A 24,739-nucleotide genomic window follows, 5' to 3' on the forward strand; every position below is an offset into this window, starting at 1 on the left:
ACGTATTAGCCATAAAGATGGCAAACAATGGCTTTTGGCAATTGGTATTATACTTTTATTAGATTGAAATATTAATAATGTGCATGCATTAAAAAAAGAATGACACCAAACAGGACGTATTTCTGACATTGTTTAAGCAAAGAAATAATTGGAAAAATGCGATGGCCGAAACTCAATATCCTCACAGCTGAGCTTCTCGGCTGTTGATGGGGCATTTTTTCCAAAAACAGGATATCAGGTTACAAATTGCGAGTCTCACTCGTGAGAGTTACTGAGGATGGGATATCTTCTCAGGATATTTAGTTTCCCTCACTAACAATTCAAATTCATCTACTTATCTGGTGCTAGGCTACTTAGAAATTAGTGGGTAAGTTTGCCACAGTCATATATGGCCATGCTGCGCCCTCTGCAGTTTTCTTTGTATGCCATATGCGATAGCATCAGTTCTGAACTTCACTTTGTACGAGTAGTTCCATACTTTCCAGGATGGGTCGACTTCAAACCAGCGAGTCCTTTCTGTGTGGGTTTAATAAAGTCAGGTTACAATTGTATTAGTTTTATTTTTTTGTCTGCGGACCATTGTCCTTCTGAAGAAACAAGTGAGAACTTTAAAAGATGGACTGAAAATAATTGAAGAAGAAGGAAAGATTCTGGGCTAGAAGTGCGTGAATTTTGCAAAACGCCTTTTGTTGTCCATTAGTACATGACAGTAGGAGTGATGGTAGATCAAGCTACCTGGTGAAAACAAGAAGTGGGATGAAGCCAAGGATGGGGTGGGCATGCCTCTGTTGAATAACACAACATTGTTCATGCTTTACACCATTACCTCAATTGTATTAAAAATATATGTACTGGAAAGGAACATTTCACATAATAGTCTATTTTTGGCCTTGTTGATCCATCTCACAACCAATCCTTGTGCAGGCAAAGCTGTTGTTGTAGGTATAGCAGCACACTGCTCTCATAAATACGTGTACTTGAAATGGCATTTGATGCATAAGAATGTTTACATCAGACAGAAATACATAATAGCAGTGCAAATGCTGAGACAGAGTGCAGAAATTTTTTGTGAGGTAGCGTGTTCCTTTAGGATATTTGAAAGAGATATTAGTCGTATCAACAATATGCCCTATGTGTTTCCATATGGTACCAATATTCCTGTAAACAGGTATAATCATGTTTGAATCCCTTAACCCTTTCGCTGTGGCCAACCCTCCAGAAACCTACCTGTCACATGCGGCCGAAATGCTGAGTGCATGGTTGGGAGGATGTAAAGGTGCGTTCTCAGGAGCCAAAGGGTGAATATCATAATTTCATGCCAAAATCATGCGTTTCCTGGGACATCGGCAACCTAGTTAAACATTCCTGCATCGATCGTTTTCCCACATTGATTGTTTTTTTAGTCCATCCCCTTGAGAAAGGAGAGATCTAGGTTCCACTGTACTTGGAAACTGGATCAGTCTGTAAACAGGCAATTTGTTGATTACACTGTTCTGCAAAAAAAATAGTTCAAATAATGCCTGGATACAATTTAGGGTATTTCTGGCTAATTTTGGGCTGCAGAATCCGAAAATTACCTCCGTTTTTTTCTATCACCCTCCATCTTTACAAGCAACCCCTGAATTCGGGAAAACAACCCCTTATCTAAACTTGTCGCTATTCCAGGGACTTATACTAATGTTATCTGCTCCTGATTGAAAAAAAACTGACGTTTTAAGACTATCAGGGTCAAGAGAGAGACAAACTTCACTGTGGTTGAAAAGATTTAGGGGGTGAAAATTGAAAAAATAACTTTAAAAAACATTAAAATAACCATTTTTCTTCGATTTTTATGACTAATGATATGGTAGCTAATGGTAAAGTTTTTAAGGGATGAATACACTGTTACCCTATTTTGTAAAGGATTAATATAACATAAAATATAAGAGGCGAAGGGGGGTATACGAGTGGTATAGGAGGGGGTTTAGGAGGTGGTATAAAGAGCTGCCACAAAAATCTGGAATATGGGTTTCCTATAAAACAGTGAAATATCCAACAGGAACCGAAGGTAAATCGTGGCCGTTGTTCAGTAAAACAATCATTAAACTAGTCTTCGATTAGTCGATGAATAGCCTCCATTGGTCTGGATAATTCTTAATCACAAAATCCCTCATCAGTCCTTCAATATGAGTGCAGAATATCAGATCATCATTTTCATTATCCGCTGAAAAAAATTGCGTGAGGGTTGACTGTCTGTTTCTGTAATAAGAAACATTCACACTATCGTCCAAAAGATACCACTGCTGCAAATGCGAGCCAAGAAGTTGTACTTTACCCTTTGGTTAGTCTAAATCTTGTATTAGATCACTTAGGTCCTCGTGATATGGGATGAGGTGCTCTTTTTGACTAGTCTGGCGTTTTTCTACATCATGGTTGTAATATCATCTCAGTGGCTAGGACCTGCTTCCACTTCCGGTGTAGCTTCGTTCACTGAGACATCAGAATCATCAAGGGTGCTAAAAACTTGAGCTTTAGGGATAGGAATAGCACTAGTATGCTTCACCGGGCGCATTGCCGACGGTAAATTCAGATAAATCATTTCAGGATTGTTTTTTTAACGCATTGTGTCAGTTTCGCTAAAATAGCAATCCGTTAAATGGCAAGTGGGTTCAACTCAAACCGTTGGCACTCCGAAATTTAGGGAACGATTTCCCCAGTTTAGCCATTCACAAAGACTTCTATGACAACCACTGCAACAGAATTTAGGGGTGCACGATTTGTCTTGGCCACCAATTTTACACCCGAAATAAAGTTCATAAGATTTCCGCACAATTACAGTAATCGCTTTCCTTTGGTCTTTAAACACTAAATCTCCACAGGTGTTACAAAATGAATTGGGATGATTTTTGCAGGACCGCTGAATAATAGCGAGAAAACACTTTACGGCTTGCAAAATAACACGCTAAATCGAACATACGCTAGAAAAATAAATTAGAACTTGGAAGATTATAACCAGACATGCAGGAAAGAGTTTGACGTACTGAATAGACCACTGGTTTATTTCATAGTTGGCCATCAGCAAGTGCGACTGCCAAGACACATGAAGACACGTTAAAACGTGTCAAAGCGTGTCAAAACATGTGGTGCGTAACTTTTACTGTGTATTTCCCAATTTTTCCCAATGTTTTCCAATGTATTTAATAGAAAGGTCTCAGCTCTTACTTTAAAAGTAAGGAGGACAACGAAGTCAAATCATGAGCCCCAAAATGCTGTTACAATAATATTTTGACAGATCTGATTTGTGTTCAGATTTTTTTGGCAGCTCTTTATACCACTTCCTAGAGGGGAAGGGGGGTATACGAGTGATACCACACAGAAGGGGGGTATACGAGTGATACCACTGGTATACCCCCTTAAATTATATGTTATGTTACATTAATCCTTTACAAAATAGGTGAGTGAACAGTGTATTCATCCCTTAAAAACTTTTCCATTAGCTACCATATCATATGTCATAAAAAACTAAGAGAAATGGTTATTGCAATATTTTTTAAAGTTTTTTTTTTTTTTCAATTTTCGCCCCCTAAATCTTTTCAACCCCAGTGAAATTTGTCTCTCTCTTGACCCTGATAGTCTTCAAATGTCAGTTTTTTTTCAATCAGGAGCAGATAACATTGGTAAAAGTCCCTTGAAAAGCGATAAGTTTAGATAAGGGGTTGTTTTCCCCAATTTGGGGGTTGCTCGTAAAAATGGGGGGTGATAGAAAAAAACAGAGGTCATTTTCGGATTCAGCGACCCAAAATTAGCCAGAAACACCCTAAATTGTGCCAGGGATTTTTTGTACTATTTTTTTGCAGAACAGTGTTACGGAAGCTGCATTTAAAGGGTACTTATACCAAATGGCCTACCTGGATGCCAATTGATAAATGTCTTGATGATTCAGCTAGAGTTGAGTTGCTGTCCAATGAGTTGTCACATGATAGGGGAAGATAAAGCCTGCCTTAGGAAAACCATGATGTTAACTTTTTTCATCTCTATCCTCTACCAAGGCCAACCCTTTCCCCTCACCTCATAGCACTGTCTCTGCATAATGCTATGAGGTGAGGTGATTGATCAAGATTTTCCTGCCCAGTCAGTTGTCAGAATGAGGTGTTTTACATTGGTGCTATTCAATTACTGCGGAATGATTGATTTATGTGGTTTCCTATCTGGTAAAATTGATGAAGGGCTCTTTGAAGGAACAGTCTAGCCTAATGGCTATGGTAGACTTAGCCTCCTAGAGGTGATGTCATGCATTATTTGTAATCATGGGGTGATCCAAGAAAGCATCAGTGAGCAAGGAAATCTATTAAGTATCCCTCCTAGTGTTGCACTGATTGCTGAAATGTATTTTTATAGGTTACGTCGATGCTGGGGCCTCAAACTGCTTCTGGTCTTCCAATGAAGCAATCTCTCCTCACTTCAATTTGTTCCACTTCCACATCTTCGAGCGAAAACGTCAGTGTAGTAGCTCCCTCACCAGTGTCGTCTGCGTGTGAGTGCCCTTCCTGCATGGACAAGGCGGACAGCCAGCAGTGCCAGATACTGGCACCCATTGAGTCGGAGCGGATTCTGTGGAATGCCCAGCCCCTTTGCTACTGTGGTTATCCGTTGATGGACTGGAGGTCTGGTCCTCCTGGGGGTGGGAATCAGCCGCTTCCATCCTACGTGTCATCGTGCGTGAGCACCCCTGTGCCCATTTTCCAAGGACCACCAATGTTCCCTTGCCCATCCATGCCTCCTGGGGCATGCGTCATTCCTCCAGATTCGCTTCCCCCAGACCAGGGACGAAACATGTCGCAGCCAGGTTAGTGGGTTGCATGAGTGACATGCAGTATGGCTGTGATTATCTGTCCTTAGTTTAAGCATTCTTTGTTGTATCCATACCCATTTCTTCCCTAACTATTCACCTACTCTTCCAATCTTGCCCTCCTTGAGTCTTCCTATCCTACCCTTTTCCCTGCCTCAAAACAATTATGTATTTGGTTAAGTCAGCAGAATGGGTCCCAAATATGCAGAGAAAGCATGACAGAGGAACACATGAAGAAGATTACTGAGAAATGATCATGATTTGATTATCTGGTTTTGATTTCTTTAAAGGTATTTTTTGGTATCTCACCTCTGTGATGACGTATAATTGAAGCTCAAATGTAATTCATGTAGAGTTGGGGCACCAATTGGCCATTATCAGGGTTCCCATGGGAGTGCACTCAACCGTGAAAACCTTAAAACTGTGAATTAGCCGTGAATTTCGTCTACCGTGAAAAAACTTGGAAATAGCTGTGAATGTAGTCATAAAACCTTATAAATCTCTCAAACTTGACTGTAGAACTACGATAGACAGATTAAAAGAAAAATCGATATTTCGATCATGTTTCAAGGCCGAGTCATGTGCAGATACTGTCCACGCATTTTTCTGCACATGTGTATTCAAAGCGTAATTATTAATTGGTCCGTGTGCATTGTGTGGCGTTACGTCATTAATCTAGGAGATTGTTCCACGTAAGCCCAGACATAGGGAAACTCCAACCGTCGGTCACAAGCTGGATCTGAGAAAGACTCCATAAACAAGAAATCAGCACACAAGAAAAAAATTGCCAAAAATATTTAAGAGTTATTTTCATCAATAACTATTTGAAGTAGAAGTATTCAAAATCAGAATTATTACAGTAAAACAACGATGATAACTAATGATCCCAGAGGAAACATTACCAAACTAAATACCAGCAGTATAATTTTTCTAAAATCGGCCATATCAGTCACGCCATCCATTCACCAGGAGTGCCCGAGGAGAAGAGGCCTGGGTATTCCACGACGAGGAAGTGTGTAGGGGAGGGATTATTCCAAGGAGAGGAGGGGTAGAGAGGGCGATGATCAATCAGCTGGGAATCTGCCCCAAAAATCGCCCCTGTTGACTCTCAGCTCCGCCAAGCATCAGGTAATCCCAGCCAGGGTAGGAGGGGGGGAGCAGCGTTCAGGCCAGAAATTTCCCCTCAATCTTCTGGGTTGGAGATATCAGTCGAATCAGAGGGATATTCATTGGAACACATGGAGGGGAGAGACATAGTGGGGTGATGTGTTGGAGGGAGAGAGAGTTGTGATAGGACTATGGTAATACTTCTCTCTCCAAACTGCATACTAGGGACTCAGCACCCATTTCCCCTTGCTTGCCAATGAGTAAGTATTCCTCCGCAGTAGTCCTATATAAGTCTTGCACTGCAGGTAGGCTGGGTTTGGGGCTGGGCTTCTAGGTGCTGGGTTTCTGGATGCAGGGTTTTCTGGAGGCAGGACTTTCCGGAGACAGGAGTTTCCGGAGACAGGAGTTTCCGAGACAGAGTCTCCGAGCCTTTTGTCAAAGGGCCTTTGCGCGAAAAACCTTAGCGCAAAAAGTCCTTAGCGGGAGAAGTTCTGCGGATAAGTTCGGAGGAATTTCTGGGAGGGGGGGGTACCAGAAATTTTGGGTGGGGGGTAACACTAAAAAATGCCACAATTACAGCACATTGACATTAAGCCTGCAATTGGAAGACATTAACCCTGGCAAAAAATCAGGCACTTCTTCACTTCCCTGCCACCCTGCTCTCTCCACTTTCCCACTAACACCCTTTAGCCGGTCCTGAATTTTGCTAACTATAGGTGACGTCATGAGAGAGAGCACTTTCACTGCTGCGTTTGCTTTCAAGGCATCTTTTGCATTTGTTATATTTTTAGTTAATGTGCGGCCGATGATTGTTACGTGATCAAGATTTCTGCCTAAAATGCCTGATCTACAAACTGTGAATTAGATGATATTTAGACCGTGAAAACGTGGAAAAAAACCATGAATTTAATCATGTACCGTGGGAACCCTGATTATTTATCTATTAGTTGGATCATCCTTCTGTCAACTCCTTTCTCATACCCCTCAATCCATCCACTAGTCACTCATTCCTAAAAGTATGGAAAAATTACTGTCATTTTATTTAAATTTAAGGATACAATGAAAAAATTGCATAAGTTAAGTAGTAGTTATTTGACTATTTATCATCGATAAATCACCAACAGTGACAGTCTACTATACTTAGTAAGTCATGGAATTGCATAGCATTGTTGAAGTTTTAAAGAAAAGTGGAGAAGAATACAGTACATGCATTATTCAATAATATACATGAAAACTGACTTAAATATGACCTTTGTACTTCCATATATGTACTTATGAATGTAAATTTCATTGGGACTGCTGAAAACAGCTCTTACTCATGAAATTTTCTTACACATGTTTGCAATGTTGCAATTCTGCTGTATATAATAATTCTGCTGCTGTTGCAATTCTGCTGTATATATGGATAGTATTTTTGATCAATTTAATATTACTAATGTTTTATTATTTTTTCTAGAAATTCCTGGATACCGGGTGTATAATATGGGCCATGATGTAAGTTAATTATTTGTTTTTTAAGTTAGTCTAATAATAAATTTGATAGCCATGACTATTTACTTTCCTGTCTCACCCAGAAAATGCGGGTGAAAAGGAGGTGATTTTTGGTGAAATCACAGACTTCAATTTGGAGAAAGCTGTTGGAATTTTTCATACCACTTGTATTGTCATTGTTTATGGTTGTGAAGTACCCAGCAAGTACTGATAGGTCCTTTGCCGCTTAATCATGAGCTAAGCATTGACATATTTGCGGCAAATTGGCGTCAAGGACCCTGCGGAATGCCGTCAATTTTTGTGTAAAAGTCATCAAAAATTTAGCAAAAAATAAGTAGTATATGAGCCACATATTGGTAGATTTAAGCACTGGTCAGCCACCCCTTCCCCTTTTAAGGAACGTGCTGCCATTTTGTGTCATTTAAACTGAACTTCATGGATTCTAGAGAGAACCCTGCTTATTAGTAATGATTTCCATGGAAGTACCCACCAATTATCAATTATTATTACAGAAAGGTCTTTTTCTGTCACTCCATATATTCTCCATTAATACTGCACCTACAGTGGTAAATGGGGAATCATATTTAATGTCGAATCACCGGCTTCTGATGAAAAATACTATCTTAATCTTAAATTTCATTATTTACCCATTAATTTGACTTGAAGTACTCTTAAGGGCCTGATTTTTCAAAAAATCATCTTCAGACACTATTATGAGGATTATTGCAATTGAAAAATTGCTGTTTAAAAAATTCAAATCAGTGTGTACATTGTTGGATTTAATGGTGGATAGAAGAAATCGGAAATGCTAGTTAGTGAAGAGCACTGAAGGAGAGGGTGAGGGGAAGGAGTGTGCTCCCTCCGTCTTTCAAGCAATGAGGCTATGAGTGAAGGAGCAAGGGAAGAACACTTCCGATCTTACATGTGACATCGTTGCCTTCAAAGTGAAGGTGCAGCAATGTGATATACACAGTTTGTATTGCCTTAAGTCTTCAGTCCGTCTCGTCTTGTTTGAATGCGCTCATGCTATGCTTGTTTCTTCCAAAATTTTGTGGTTTGGACTATGTTGAATATTAGTAGCCTTGTTGTGACTAAAAATCTTTGGGTTGATAAATTAGAACTTAAAAAACTTAAATGCTGTCAGATAAGCATCGTGTTAGGTCTCGGTCTTTTTTGAACCTCGTGTGTATCATACAATTGCTGAAAGCTATCGAGATATCTTCAAGCTTCGTAGGTGACTCACCTATCATTTGGCCTCCAGAAACTAGGAGAATTAAACCTGGTAGACTGAAAAAGGTCAGTTGGTGAGATGGGGTAGGGATGAAACATGTTTCCATTGTTCCCCTGTAACTTGATATTTTCCTTTGAAGATAATGATTTATGGTCTGTGCGGTCTCGGAAAGGAATAAAACTTTAGAGGCATGGGCTGATGGAGGGCCGAGGGTGGTTATTTTAAATCTGCCTTGTGGTTATTATGTTACGGTGCTGAGACTGTTGTTCAGTCTCTTGGGAAGATTCTCGTTATGTGCTTGTCTTATTGTTTTGCCTTAAAATTTTCCAGGGCTCAAATTCTATTGCAATACAATTCTGTGCTTTTAAACAAAATTGTTTGTCAGTAGGATGCATCTCAGTGCAACAGAGTATGCGAAGAGGGGATCGGAACTCTTTGTATTTCCTCTTATGGGTTTCATTCACAAAAGTATTGATTTAAAATTTTGGATTTAGATTCAGTCTCTTCTATGAATTTGGATCCGAAGTTTAAGGTGAAGGGCATTATCAGTGGATATTTGGATCCAAGGTATCCGATCCAACCATCCCTAGTAAGCATCAAAAGGTTAAGACTACAAGTGAATACCAACTTATCTTCGAGCACCATACATGTCGCGTAAATTTAGCTGAATAATGCCACGTATATTTTTTAGTATTGAAAGTGGAAATTTTGATAACTGTCAAAAGTCCAGGCATATGTCTGCAACACCACGAGATAGATTTTTAAAAATGCCACAAAATTTTTATTTGTTATCTTCGATGTTCAAAATAGGAGTGCGTCTCTTACGCGCATTTGTACAGCATGTTAAAAAAGTTAGGAAAAAGTTTTTCAAATATTTGTTATTCAATGCCTAAAAATAAATACACCAAAGGATGAAGTTCGCCATGAAAGAATATTTGACCTAGCCAGGATTCGAAACCCAGAACTCCCAATTGCCAGTCAGGTGTGTTCACCAGTTAAGCCACCAAGCCATTTTGTCAGAGCGAACTTCGGGAATGGTTTTACTGAACAAGATGTTGACATCACAAGTAGATGCCATCAGTTGATGCTGACCAGCGGCGAAATAAGCCAGCGGCCACATGTGCCACTGTGTGGACTTGTGACGTCAACATCTTGTTCGGTAAAACCATTCCCGAAGTTTGCTCTGGGAAAATGGCTTGGTGGTGTAACTGGCTAACAAACCTGATCGGGAGATCTGGGTTCGAATCCCGGCTAAGTCAAATATTTTTTCATGACGAACTTCATCCGTTGGTGTATTTAACTTTGCACCCATGCATGTGACTGCGTAGAAAGTCACTTGTTTCTGCAGTGCCCAAAAACTAGTTTTTCAGTGTGATAAATCAGTAGGAATTTTATTTCGACTACAACCCTCAAGAAGTCTCATGTTTCCTGCCAATTCTGGGATTTTCACTGATGTCTTTATCATGCACATTTAACAGTGTCAAAAATTTTTAAATGTCTGTCAAATACATGTATAGTATGTTGATTTCTGCTTGATTTCTTCAAGCAGGTAATGAATACACTCAGAGGCATTGTTGGGCCGTGTGATTTTGTATGTTATGTTTATAAGTCGTTCGAGGTTCCAAAATGCGTCTGATAATTTATCATTTTAGACAAAAATATTCACTTAGTATGATTATTCATATTTAAAAAAGTTGGTGGCCATGTTAGCAAATATTGATTTGATATTATTAAATCTGATGTGGTTACAGCCTCGTGCCCAGTATCTCCCACACACAAATACTAGTCGGTTACAATATCACACAGACTGAGCACTAATTGTAGACACATTTGTTGTTGAGAAAGTGAGGCATTTAAAGTAGTTGAATTTTTTGGGGACAAAGGCATAGTTGGAAGGCAAAGTTCCACTTATTGCCATAGTTGACGTTCCACTTATTACATCCACTGTAAATAGAAAGACATATCAAGAAGCATAACAAAATGTAGTTGTTGAACCCGCACTCTGGATACCTTTTAATTTTTACACCAAAAATTTGGCAGGTGACATTCGTGATCAAATATATTTCGCATGTTATTCAAAAAAGACAAAAAAGAAACTGAATTCGGGAGATATTTCGTGCAATATGGTTGCTGAAGGTGTACATGAATTAAACAGCACTCAAACGAAAAAACACAATTAGAAAGAAGATCTTACTAGTTTTATTGAAAGCTACAGTGGAACCTCGTTAAAGCGAGTACGGGCTATAGCGACACCCCCGCTATTACGAGAGATAGCCGATGCACCGTCAATTGACCCTATCATAAGCGCGTAAAAAAATCGTTTTTACGAGACCCTTTCGGTGTTGGCGCTCGCCATAGCGAGGGTTTCACCGCCGGAAGACTTTCACGAAGACTCCTTAACCTCAGTAATTGCTAGCGATCTGTTAGAAATGAAGTTAATGGAGTGCTCAGTCTCAAATTTATGTGGTAAACTGTCGTTCGATAAATATAATGATGACGAAACAATGCTTTGCATGATTTTTATTCAGTGCGGCGCTTATAAATTGTTTGAATAGTTAGTCGTTATTTGAGTAAGGAAATTTAGTGATGCAAAAAAACATCGCCTTTCGTCTGGATTTATGCTTACGTTTATCGGATAGATGTTTATCTGTCGCCGCACCACTCCTGTTCCTGTATATGTATCTGTTCGCAAGAGGTATATTGGCTATTATTTGCTCCACCTCCGGTAAAGCGATAATTCGCTATAGCGAGTGTTTATCAGTGCACCGTGGGGTGTCGTTATATCGAGGTTTCACTGTATTTGATGATGTCTAGTCAACTTCTTTTGAAAAATATCTTCAATGAAGGCTTTCTTCTTCTCTTGATAAAGGAGCCTATAGCAGGCAGTCTCTCTCCCAAATAAATCACCTAGATTAGAGTCAACTGCCAACAATTCCCTTCATTATATACGTTCGTATTGTTCGCATATACTGCCATTTGAAACAATTGAATGTTGGGATGCGCAATAAACATCGCGGGAACTTTAAAAAAATTACAGACCAACGTACGAAAGTCCGAATTTAGCGTACGAAAGTCAAGTAAAAGGTTTCAATTTTGAACGTACGAATTGTACGAAAGTCGAGGACTGCCTGTACTTACAAATTGTATTTTGCAGTCCTCTTACATTACAGAATGAAAGTACAAGCTGGAGTTAATGCCGCATATTTAGAGGTGGAAAGGAAAATACACTCTAAAATAAATAATTACCATAACTAGGTACATGTGATAAGAACTATATTTCATGAAATATTTCTTATTCAATAGTAATGTTACACAAGGATTTCATTCATGCTATTCACAATTCACTATTTTACATAAATGATCATGAACATATCATCAAGAATTAAACAAAACCACCATGAACGAGTTGACAATTTTCTTAGCGAAATTAAGATCAGATATTCGCTTCAAACTTGACAAGATTCCTGGGCCATTAGTGAAGTGCTTGGGACCTGTTAACACAGCTCCAACCCAATACTCACAAACAACTTACGAACGGAACACCTTGTGAACATCTTCTGCACAGCTGGCAATGAACAGGATACTGTCTCTCTCAGAGACACTTTCTATATTTTTACATCTATTTTTCGGCACTGTCAAATTGAAGACTGAAGTGTTGGTTCTGCAATTGAAGAGGGAAATTATACCAATATGCCAAGTAAAATCATCATTTCAGTTAATTTAACTTAATTATCACTTAACCTATCACAACATGTTTAAGTAATTCTTGTTAACCAATGCTGTCTTGCTTGCTCTTGCTCACGATACATTAACACGTACGGGTTAATGTCTAAATGTATGAACGCGAGAATGAACAACAAAATGCACCGTGTAACCATCCAACTTGTGCGAATGCATGAACAGAAAATAGAACCTGTTCTAATTTGGTTCATGCATTCGTACATGTTCCTTTCCGGTCCACAAAAATCATTCACGCAAACGTACATTAACTTGTATGTGTTAATGTACAGTGTAACCTGGCCTTAACACAACAGTGCATCAAGAGTTTTATGTGGGAGGAAATTTAAAAAATAAAAATGAAATTGTCACTTCTTTAAGCCTTTGCAAGGTTGGGTGGCCCTTACCTTTCACGAAAAAGTGGTAAATACCCAAAATTCTCCATTGCCTCACTAATTCCATTCACTAAAATTAAAGTTTTGCTGGCTTCCTCGGTCTAGTCTATAGTGTTAGGTAATGGTTGACTCTTTAACTTAGATATATCCGTAACGATAAATAATGAAATAAAGAGACAGAAACACGTCACTAGTAAATTATCTGCATTATCAATAGGCACCTAAAAGGTTTTCACTTACCAAGCTTAACCTATCAAAAATGCGTATGCATGCATTGATTAAACCAATGATAACTTACCTGCAATAAAAACTGTAGGCTCTAGAGTTGAGAAGGGAGCTTGTAGCACAGATGGTTTGAGAACTTATTTAGTCTCACTAAATGTCGCAAACTGGTAGATACAAGTATCTCGCTGTCGCAGCAGTAGTTTCACAACCACGAATAGTCCAATATCAAAACGAAGCAGGAGTCACAATCGTGAGAATAGTACAAACCAAGTAGGGGTCAAAACCGTGAGAAAAAGAGTCCAATACGGCGAGAGGTCAAAGTAATTTATAACACGAACCAGAAAATATGCGCTAGAGCTCTCTCGACCTTCTAATAATAATAATAATAATAATATTTATTATACGGACAAATGTCCTTTTACAAAAAATTACCCTAGAAATTGTTCCCAAGTAACATTTTTGGTTGGCCCTCTGTTGGCAGATGGTGGGACACAGCGGTTGGCCCATGGTATGATTTGGCCACCTCGCCAACCGTATCCCAACCAACGATTCCCCAACGATGGGCCAACAGAGCATTACAGTCGGGCCTTCGTATTCCCAACCAGAGGCCAACCCCTCTCCAAGGATACACCGATGGCCCTTTTAAATTCTGCCATCCGTTTCCCAACAAAAGCTATATTTTACTGGCATTTCTCATTTTTATAGAATGAGAGTTAAATTAATTTACCTTCTCACTTGATATGATACCGGTAGATAGAATCTTTACCTTTAACTCCCTATAAATAAAAATGAAATTAAATACATTAACAATCAATGCTATAGGACAAAGTAAGGTTACAGTGGTTAAAAGTGGTAAACAAAAAATCAATATCAGTTCAGAAGGTCCCCAACTTTTATTTTCACAAATTAGGACAATTTTTATTAGGACAAAATTAGGAAAATTTCAACAGCACCTTTCCATATTACAATATGGCACACACAAAAACTCTCCATCTTCTTTGTAGGGTAACAAAACACACTTAGATAAAATCTGGGTGGACTGCAATTTGCATCCAGGTACTAATTTTTTTACTACAAATATACCAATGGTACCACTTCTAAGAGGTAATTCAAAGAAATCCTCCTTAATTTCAAACATGTCACACTGCAAGATGTACACCCCTGAGTTATTTGATTCAATTGCCTTCACAATTCCTATTTTCTGGTCTTCGGTAACGAAATTGTTAAGTTTAGTCCATTTTACTTAATTGGATTAATAAGTGCAAGATTTAGGGATATTAATAGGAATCACAGAAACACTGATTGAGTATAATAGTTGATGTATTTTCCATAAAATAATAATTGTGCAGTTGTTATTTAGGTTTACTCATACAAATTCAATCTCATTCTCTTCAGAGAGGACTAAATCACTCACTTTGTCCATTGAAACACTGTTTTCATTAAAACTTCCACTTATACTAGATATGCCACAATCTGAAAAAATATACATATCGATCTATCTAAATTAATGATGAAAAGTTTAAAATTCCACGAAACTATCTGTTTAAGGTAACACGATTTTAGGAATGCCAGTTTTGTAAGACTTACCAAATGAGGTCAATGCCTTATTTTTGTTAGAAGCACTCGACTTATTTTATTTAACAGCTATCACAAAGACAAAGCCCTTACAACCAAACAAGTCTTGGTTGTTAGGTTGCTAGGGAAACATGTGAACCGTATCCTGCAACGTATGCAATCGAGGTATACATCGTGCTTATTCACGGCCCATATCAAACTTCCATCGGTTAAGTTTAGACTCGAAACAGACAGATCTTATAAGTCTACAATTTTTCATGTACCCTCCGGGATATATATACTAACAAGTCGCATTAAAGAAGCCTCTGCTTCTTGGAACCATTTATGTCAAATACCATGCTGAAAACACCAGAAAATTAGCAGAACATTACTTAAAAAAGAGTTATACATAATTTCCAAAAATTATCTTATAATATATTCTTAAAAAATTAACTTAAAATAATTATTCTGCCTGCACATAGTCGATAGCACTGACTGTCAAAGCAAGCGATTATGCCATCCCTATTTTTTAATGAATAGATGCTACCGATCCGATAACCATTTGATACGATAAATCGATTACAATGGAATTTCACCCATCTCTACGTTGAAGATCTTGTCGGAATTTTGTTTGCAGCTCTCATGGCGGAAATTGAGGAAATGGTATGATGTCCCAACGGTGGCCCAATGATAATCTATTTCGTAGGGCCATCGTTGGGGATTTCCGTTGGGCCAACAGCATAAACCGTTTCGTTGGGCCGCCGAACAATATCTGCGTTGGGCCAACAGCGGAATTTGGTAGGCATATCCACCCACAATGAGCCAACCGTGACTATGGTTCCCCAACTGAGGCCCAACGGTCAATGTTACTTGGGTTACATTCAAATAAAATACAAATGAAAGTAAAGTTACACATTTTGGCGAACAAATTTTTTTAATGCATTTTGGGATAAATGAAAAATATCTGATGAGTTACAATGTTTATTGAAATCCCTCATTATCTGAAAAACTGGTAGGTGAAACATGTAATTGGTTCTCAAATGCGGAATATGAAAAAGGAAGTGACATCTGGAGTGAACTGATGGAACCCTTAGGTTAATTAATGATAAAAGATAAGAACACTTAATGTGATTATTAAGCAATGAGTGTAAAAATATTAGTCCTATTTGTTTTCTACGTGCAGAAAGGGTGTGGATATTGAGTACTTTCAAAATATTGTCATATTCACCACTTTCCCTTACCATTCTGGCCTTAAAGGCCACAAATCTAAGAAATTTATTTTGAACCTTCTCTAGGCCTAACTCATATTTATGATAGAATGGAAACCAAATCATAGAGCAATATTCCAGAATCGGTCTAACTAGGGTGATGTATAGGAGTCTAATACAAGCCATATTATTAAAGTCTCTGGAATTGCGAAAAATGAAGCCGAGAGTTTTGTAAGCTTTTGTAATTGTAACTTCAATGTGGCTGTTAAAAGTTAAATCAGAGTCAAATATTACTCCCAGGTCAAGTTTCTGGTTAACTCTAACAAGGTCTTGTCCAGACATAGAGTAATCGACAAGAACCGGAATCTTAGATTTACAAAAGTTTAGTACATTACATTTACTAATATTTAAATGCAAGGCATTCATTTTACACCATTCGGAAATATTTGTCAGACATCTTTGAAGTACAAGAGCATCTGCATAAGAGTCTATAGTGTGGAACAACTTTATGTCATCAGCATACATAAGATAATTAACAGGTTTAATTACAGTTCCAATATCATTAATAAAAATTAGAAATAGAATTGGTCCTAAATGTGACCCCTGGGGGACACCAGATACAGCTTTGAAGGAAAAAGAAGTGACGCCATTGATTTTTACCATTAGTTTTCTGTTTGCCAAGTAACTGCTAAACCAGGATAGTAAGTTTCCACTTATGCCATAAGCATTTAGCTTTGCTAGGAGTATTGTGTGGCATACCTTGTCAAAAGCTTTGGTAAAATCACAATAAATAGTGTCTACTTGATGGTGTTCATACGCTGAGGCAGTGACAAAGTGCTGAAAAGTTAGTAGGTTGGTGACGGTAGATAAACCACTCCTAAACCCATGTTGCTCTTCGACAAGAATATTTTCAGTAAGTGGGGTGAGTCTATTTGTCACTAAACTTTCAAGCACCTTTGCAAAAACAGATTGGATAACAATAGGTCTGTAGTTATTCACTTCATTTTTATTGCCACTCTTGTGCACAGGAATTATGTAAGAGGTTTTTAAGAAATCAGGAAAAATGCCATTCTGTAAGGATTTGTTGAAAATTATGTAAAGGGGGAACACTAAGGCTTCACAACAGTTTTTGATTAGCAGTGGAGGTAAGTTGTCAGGACCAGCAGGGTTATTCCACTAATCGTATGGCCGGGCCATAAGTCGAAATCGACCATAACTACGGCCTCGAGACACACGTATGGCTTCGAGCGATTCTACTCTGAGCGAAAGGCCATAAGTCGGGCGGTAGCTATGGCCTAAAGGCCGTAACACTATGGCCTGCCTAGGAGGCGGTCATAACTCGGGCCATACGAAATAACATTGCTCGCCTACGGAGTTATAGAAGAAATTTACGGAGTGTCGTCGATTATATAGCGATTGTTTCAAGAAATATATGAATATTGTGGGTGAGAACATACGGATTCAACGGGCATTGGCTAGATATATTTAAAAAAGACGTTGATTTCATAAGGAGGATACGGGATACGTGTAGGTAATCCGTTCGCATACGATGATGATATTTTCATTAACTATTTCCGTGCGTCAAAAGTTGTTACTTAATTTTTAAGTAGATATAGCGGATGAACTAAAAGTTCGCTTGTAGTTAAAAAGTTAGGAATACTTTTAACGGATGCTCTGCTAAAGTGAACGGAGGAACGGGTCCGTTCCTCTTCCCGGAGCCGGCTTTTATTTGCTTTCTGTGCTACATTTGCTAGCAGATTCCTTACTTGTTTCGAAGAGCTGTAGGTAGTTTGAAATATCCGCTATTTAATGTTTTATATTTTAAGATTCTCGTAGCATAACGGTTCATGAGGGAGGATATCTAAGAAACAGGGCAAGAAATTTTTTTTTGCAGTAAGGCAATCTTCAGTAAGTCGATGCGTAAAGGACAAATGTCGTCCACAAATCAAGGAAAGAATGATAGTCTCATATTGATGTTTTAACTTTATACAGCTACCGAAACATAAGCCTCTGATAATAAAATTAATGAAACTTAAAGTTTCAATTTCATCTTTAGATTTCGTGCATTGGCTGGATTTATAAGGCTTTTGGGGGCAAATGATTGCAGCCATGAGACAATAGTTACACCATTGGAAGGAGAGGAAGGGGGTTAGAACTACAATAGGATGTCATGTTCTAACTCTATCCATTACATGCACAATTCACGAATATTATAATACTGCACGGTACAAATTTCTTCTGCTTCTTCTCGCCCGTGATTTGCGTTCTTCACTTGTTTTAAAGATCAGCGTCTGCCGCTAGATTAGTGTTTAAAGAAAATCCAAATTTATCCTTTAATAAGAGTCCATTTCGGTTAAGGAACATATAATTAATTTTTTATTCACGTTGGAACAAACTTCCTTCTCAAAAAAATGACTAGTGTTTAAAAAAGTGAACCAAACTTATAGTACCAATTACAATTCTCATACTCGCCTGCAGAAAGGGCGTTAAGACTTTTGGCCGGGCCATACGATATGGCCCCTCGAGAGTGGAATCGGTTTAGGCCGTAATTTCGGGTCAGACCATAAGAAACTTACGGCCGGCCATACGTATGGTCCCGTTTAGTAGAATAGCCCTGCAGAACTCTTTGATACATCTACCCACTCAGCACAAAGTGAATAATATGCACATAATATTAAAATATTATGCGAATATTATGCCACCACAATGGTATAAAACGCGCATATTATGTACATAATATGTGCATATAAATGGTATAATGTCCTCATAAATTGCGGTATTATGCGCATAATATGCGGAATATATGCAGTGATGGAATGGCATAATATGCACATAATATTCAAATATTATGCGAATATTATGCCACCACAATGGTATAAAACGCGCATATTATGTACATAATATGTGCATATAAATGGTATAATGTCCTCATAAATTGCGGTATTATGCGCATAATATGCGGAATATATGCAGTGATGGAATGGCATAATATTTGCATATATACGGAATATATGCACCTTTTATGTACATAAAAGGTGCATATAAATGGTATAATGTCCTCATATATTCCGTATATATGCAAACATTATGCCATTCCATCAGTGCATATATTCCGCATATTATGCGCATAATATCGCAATTTATGAGGACATTATGCCATTTATATGCACATATTATGTACATAATATGCACAAGTTATACCATTGATGTGGCTATATATATGCACATATTATACCCATATATGCCATTTATATGCACCTTTTATGTACATATTATGCACAATTTATACCATGGATGTGGCCTAAAATATATGCGCATATTATGCCCATATATACCATTTATATGCTCCTTTTATGTACATATTATGCACGATTTATACCATTGATGTGGCTATATATATGCACATATTATACCCATATATATATGCACCTTTTATGTACATATTATGCACAATTTATACCATGGATGTGGCCTAAAAAATATATGCGCATATTATACCATTTATATGCTCCTTTTAGGCACGATTTATACCATTGATGTGGCTAAATATACGCACATATTATACCCATATATACCATTAGTATGCACCTTTAGGTACATGTTATGCACATTTTATACCATATCTACGAACCTTTTATGCATATTTTATACCGTTGATGCGTGATAACATGCAGTTGCATAATATTCGAAAATTACATGAATAAAAATTGATTTCTGGAAACGAGGAGAAATTTAATGAATCATTCATGTAGACACAGCATAGGTACATTGCACTAAAACAAGGCACAATCCTTCATCGTTGTATCACAAATATACAAATATTCAGTTAGGAGTCCTATATCATCGCAAATTTGGTTTAAATATCATGTGAATGACATCTAATGACAAACATTCGCCCTTCCATAATCGTTACTCATGAAATTGCGATTAGAAAGTACAAAGTATGTCACACGAATTCACAATCACAACACTCGCGATGATTCCTTCCATGACATCCGCATGGTTGAACATCTACGGTCTTTTCTTAGCGAATGTATTAAAAATGGTCCAAAATGTGATTCCAAGCCACAAAGAGGTCTTCTAATCGTATAATTATCTCTGTGTTAGTCATAGAGTTGTGGCGAGCAATCACGCAAACGATGTAAGCAAGCCGTTCTTGAAAATGCACTCCGAAACAATAAAGATAATATTGTCATTAATAATCACAAACTAAAATAATTATATGCATATATGATCAAGTACGTGATATCTTCAGGGCGAAAGTGCAGCTCACAACCTGGTTCAGTACTTAAGTGCCAAAACTTCGTCTTTCCTTGGAATAGCCTCCCTTCACTTTTCAAGCTGGGACTCTGACTGAAAAAGTACCGTCATAAGATATACATTTAGGTAATTAAAAAAATTAATTAAAGTACTGGGAATAACACTCAAAATTAGGAGCTGATAATTTCAGATTTGCTTTCTACCCTATGACAAACGACAACGACTCACGTACGTGTACTTACTTTGATTTTAAATAAAGTCCTGTTCTTCATACCATGAAGCTTATTATTCCTTATCGTATATGCGTTACCAGAATAGTACTGTGACATAAATTAGTTCCGTAAACCCATCTTTTCCTCTTTAATATTAGATTTTTCAATAGACGTTCAATTCTCCCAACTACGGCAATATGGCTACAGCAACAACTAACAACAATGAACAACAACACAACGGCCATGGACAACGGCAATATGGCTACCAAGCTGCGTACCTCGCCAGACCGGAATATGCCGGTGTGTAAAATAAAAAAATAATAATAATTGTGGAGTATTCTGCGAACGATACGAAATTGTTAGTGATATATTAAAACATAAGTTTTCACATTTTTTGATACAGAGGATGTATGATCATCGATTTTTACGGATACAATCACAGTTTACGGCGGCATAATATTTAAATATAATGTGCATATTATTCGCATATTATGTGCATAATCGACGGAATATTATTTGCATATTATGCCTATCCATTTATGCAACTTTTATACTGAATAGGATTTTTGAGTTTGCTGGGTGGCCGTTGATTTATGATTCTTATATGAATCATAATTAATGATAAAATGTTACTAACAACGAAATAATATACATACAATGTCAATATTATTAATAGTTTACGGCGGCATAATATTTAAATATAATGTGCATATTATTCGCATAATATGTGCATAATCGACGGAATATTATTTGCATATTATGCCTATCCATTTATGCAACTTTTATACTGAATAGGATTTTTGAGTTTGCTGGGTGGCTGTTGATTTATGATTCTTATATGAATCATAATTAACGATGGGATGTTACTAACAATGTAATAATATACATATTATGTCAATATTATAGTAATAGTTTACGGCGGCATAATATTTAAATATTATGTGCATATTATTCGCATAATATGTGCATAATCGACGGAATATTATTTGCATATTATGCCTATCCATTTATGCAACTTTTATACTGAATAGGATTTTTGAGTTTGCTGGGTGGCTGTTGATTTATGATTCTTATATGAATCATAATTAACGATGGGATGTTACTAACAATGTAATAATATACATATTATGTCAATATTATAGTAATAGTTTACGGCGGCATAATATTTAAATATTATGTGCATATTATTCGCATAATATGTGCATAATCGACGGAATATTATTTGCATATTATGCCTATCCATTTATGCAACTTTTATACTGAATAGGATTTTTGAGTTTGCTGGGTGGCTGTTGATTTATGATTCTTATATGAATCATAATTAACGATGGGATGTTACTAACAATGTAATAATATACATATTTTGTCAATATTATAGTAATAGTTTACGGCGGCATAATATTTAAATATTATGTGCATATTATTCGCATAATATGTGCATAATCGACGGAATATTATTTGCATATTATGCCTATCCATTTATGCAACTTTTATACTGAATAGGATTTTTGAGTTTGCTGGGTGGCTGTTGATTTATGATTCTTATATGAATCATAATTAACGATGGGATGTTACTAACAATGTAATAATATACATATTATGTCAATATTATAGTAATAGTTTACGGCGGCATAATATTTAAATATTATGTGCATATTATTCGCATAATATGTGCATAATCGACGGAATATTATTTGCATATTATACCTATCCATTTATGCAACTTTTATACGGTATAAATTTTGAGTGTGCTGTGTGGGTAGTTTTCTCAATATGTATAGAATTTCATCGACAGTGACATTCACAGTTGAAATATTAATATTATGACTAAAATTAAACTCGGGAGGGGAATTACTCTCGATAGGTGAGTAGACCTCAGAAAAGTACTTTGCGAATAGATGTGCGATATCACCATGATTATCACACTTAATGCTATTGTAGGACATTGTTGATGGGATGTTTTTTGTATTTCGGCGATTATTTACATGCGACCAGAAATGTTTAGTATTCACTAATATATTATCCTGCACAGTGTTTAAATAGGAAACATAACTGGATTTTGAAAGAATTTTACATAACGAGGTATCAGCGAAGTAAGTTCGACGATACGTATTTCAGTTTCAAGTATACCGGGACTAGCCGCGGGGATAACTTTTACGGGAGTCACCCGCAATGCACAATCGTGCGAAAGATCCACAGAGAAAAAATCATTCGCCTTGACCGGGATTCGAACCCGGATCCCCCGATTTCCGGTCGAGTGCTTTAGCCAGTTAAGCTACCGAGGCGTCATTTTTCCCTGTGGATATTTTCGGACAGTGGATATGTCCGAAAATATCCACAGGGAAAAATGACGCCTCGGTAGCTTAACTGCGGCTAAAGCACTCAACCGGAAATCAGGGGATCCGGGTTCGAATCCCGGTCAAGGCGAATGATTTTTTTTTCTGTGGATCTTTCGCACGATACGTATTTCATCGTTGTTTTGTTTTCAGGGCGGCATTACATAGGTAATACAAATATATTACAAAGCTATTACAAATTTATATTTTCCTTGGTATTACAACTGAATTGCAAATCATCTGTATACAAGAAGTTTGAATACAACTGTTATACAATTGTATTACAAAAATTGGTACATGTACAAAAGATTTACCATTTGTATACAAATGCTTGTGTTGTCTGGACTGATCCTCCTAATTTTAGGGGTGATTATGCAGTTGTCTTTAATGAATTGTACCGTGATAATAACGAATTGGTATCGAAACCATTGTTAGGAATAGTGTCACAGGGGGGATGTATCCATTGTTTTTTTTCCTTTTCTATACAGCTGCACAAAGTAAAGCAACACTCAGTTAACTGTATTTCTCTTATCATATTTTAATTCCTTTGCTCTCTGGTCTTCTCCTTACAATTACATGCTACGTATGTAAGAATAGAATCCTAATTATTTTTTCATGGCCAATTTCACCTGTGGTGTGAATTTAAAAGAATGGTTTTTTTTATATTCCGTTTCTTTTGTGATTTTGTGTAGTATTATCGCCCAAGTTACTATGCGTGGCCAGGGTTGAGTGCTGCGCAGCCACCAGAGCAGGAAGTGGGCAGATCGCAGGATGAGGAGAAGCAGGCCCAACTGCCGGCTCATTGCGCAATCGATGTGCCGCGTGAGTGCGCTCCACTCATTGCGCACAACATTCTCCCATCGGCTGCACAACAAGAGTCTGCATTCACTGGGCAGATGGGCAAGTCGGAGCAAGGTAGGCTATTGTGAATTTTTTTTTTTAATCTGTCAAATAACAAATGGTGTGACAGCGCATTGTGGCCATGCTTGAATCAACCATAATTCATACACTCTCGTGCTCCTTCACTCACTTTCCAATCTTTGATAATGGGGAGCTAGAAAACTGCTTGGGAGGAAAACATAAATGTGTACATACATACAGTAGAATCCTGATTTAATGTGTTTCAGGGGGGACAAAATTTAAAACACTAAATGAGGGTCAGCCATTTTCTTCGGGTGTTAGGGTCTGTAATGATTGGGATGGCTTTCTAATATTAAATAATATATTTTTAATTCACTAAAAGGTGCTGCACAGTGAAGTAGCTTGGAATTTTATTCAGGGGGTCCAAACCAAGTTGTGGGGAAAATTTTTGAAAAGTAGGGTAGAAATAGAGGGTTTTAAACTAATTGTAACACTTTTCATAAGCAAAAAAGCTTCATTCCCACACAGCACACGGACACCTTCAGGACGTCCGGTGACTGCCCGCCAAGTGGCCAACGGACGTCCGTAGATCGCCCGAATTCATGCCAGAGGATGTCCGCTGCAAGTCCGCATGTCAGTAAAAAAGGTTGCCTACGGACGCCCTGAAAGTGTCCGCTCCGGGCACCCTCATGACACGTTTAGGTTAGGACTGAATTTTGTTCGATACTAGTAAATAATAGGTCCAGACTAGAATTTAAATAAATGGGGCATCAATTTCATGCACAATATTTATTTGGCTTCTTTGGTATAATAATATACCACAAGAAATTACATATGTATTATTTTCTTCTTCCCCTGCAACCGCTCCTTGGCGTACCTTAGCCAGTTTCTGATAGCTCCCTCCACATCTTTTTCAGGGACTGACATGCTCTCCTGCACTGCTCCTGTAATAATGAAGTATATAAAAATTTCATTGTAGCAAGAAATCGTCTCTTGTACGTAACAAGCAGATTACATAAGACAGGAAGCTACAGTCTTATTAGTCTTGTGTTTAACATTCTTAAGGTTTCAAAATTAGGAAACCTATCCATTTTAGGCTGTAAACATTTTAGAAACTTTTCTTTGGCTTTTTCTTCTTCTTAAAAAAGAAAAGATTTTAAGTAAAAATATTAATACATTATATATTTAAATACGAAAGTTATAAAATATATTAGTAATGCATATTAAGAACATTTTTCATAGAGCAATTGTTGCACGACAGAACCGAACGACAGAATACAACAAAGGCAACTAAAATGCAAGAATTTTCAAATG

General features: G+C 37.5%; 1 protein-coding gene across 1 annotated transcript in view; it reads left to right on the plus strand.

Moving 5' to 3' along the window:
* The window catches only part of LOC124163248, a 91,893-nt gene that overhangs the window by 55,464 nt on the left and 11,690 nt on the right, over nt 1–24,739 (plus strand). The window contains exons 11-13 of the mRNA XM_046540008.1: nt 4,378–4,825; nt 7,392–7,429; nt 23,257–23,479. Of these exons, the coding sequence (XP_046395964.1) occupies nt 4,378–4,825; nt 7,392–7,429; nt 23,257–23,479 (709 nt within the window). The remainder of the gene's footprint in view (nt 1–4,377; nt 4,826–7,391; nt 7,430–23,256; nt 23,480–24,739) is intronic.

The sequence above is a fragment of the Ischnura elegans genome, chromosome 8 (genome assembly GCF_921293095.1).
Source record: "Ischnura elegans chromosome 8, ioIscEleg1.1, whole genome shotgun sequence".
In the NCBI taxonomy this organism is placed as follows: Eukaryota; Metazoa; Arthropoda; class Insecta; order Odonata; family Coenagrionidae; genus Ischnura; species Ischnura elegans.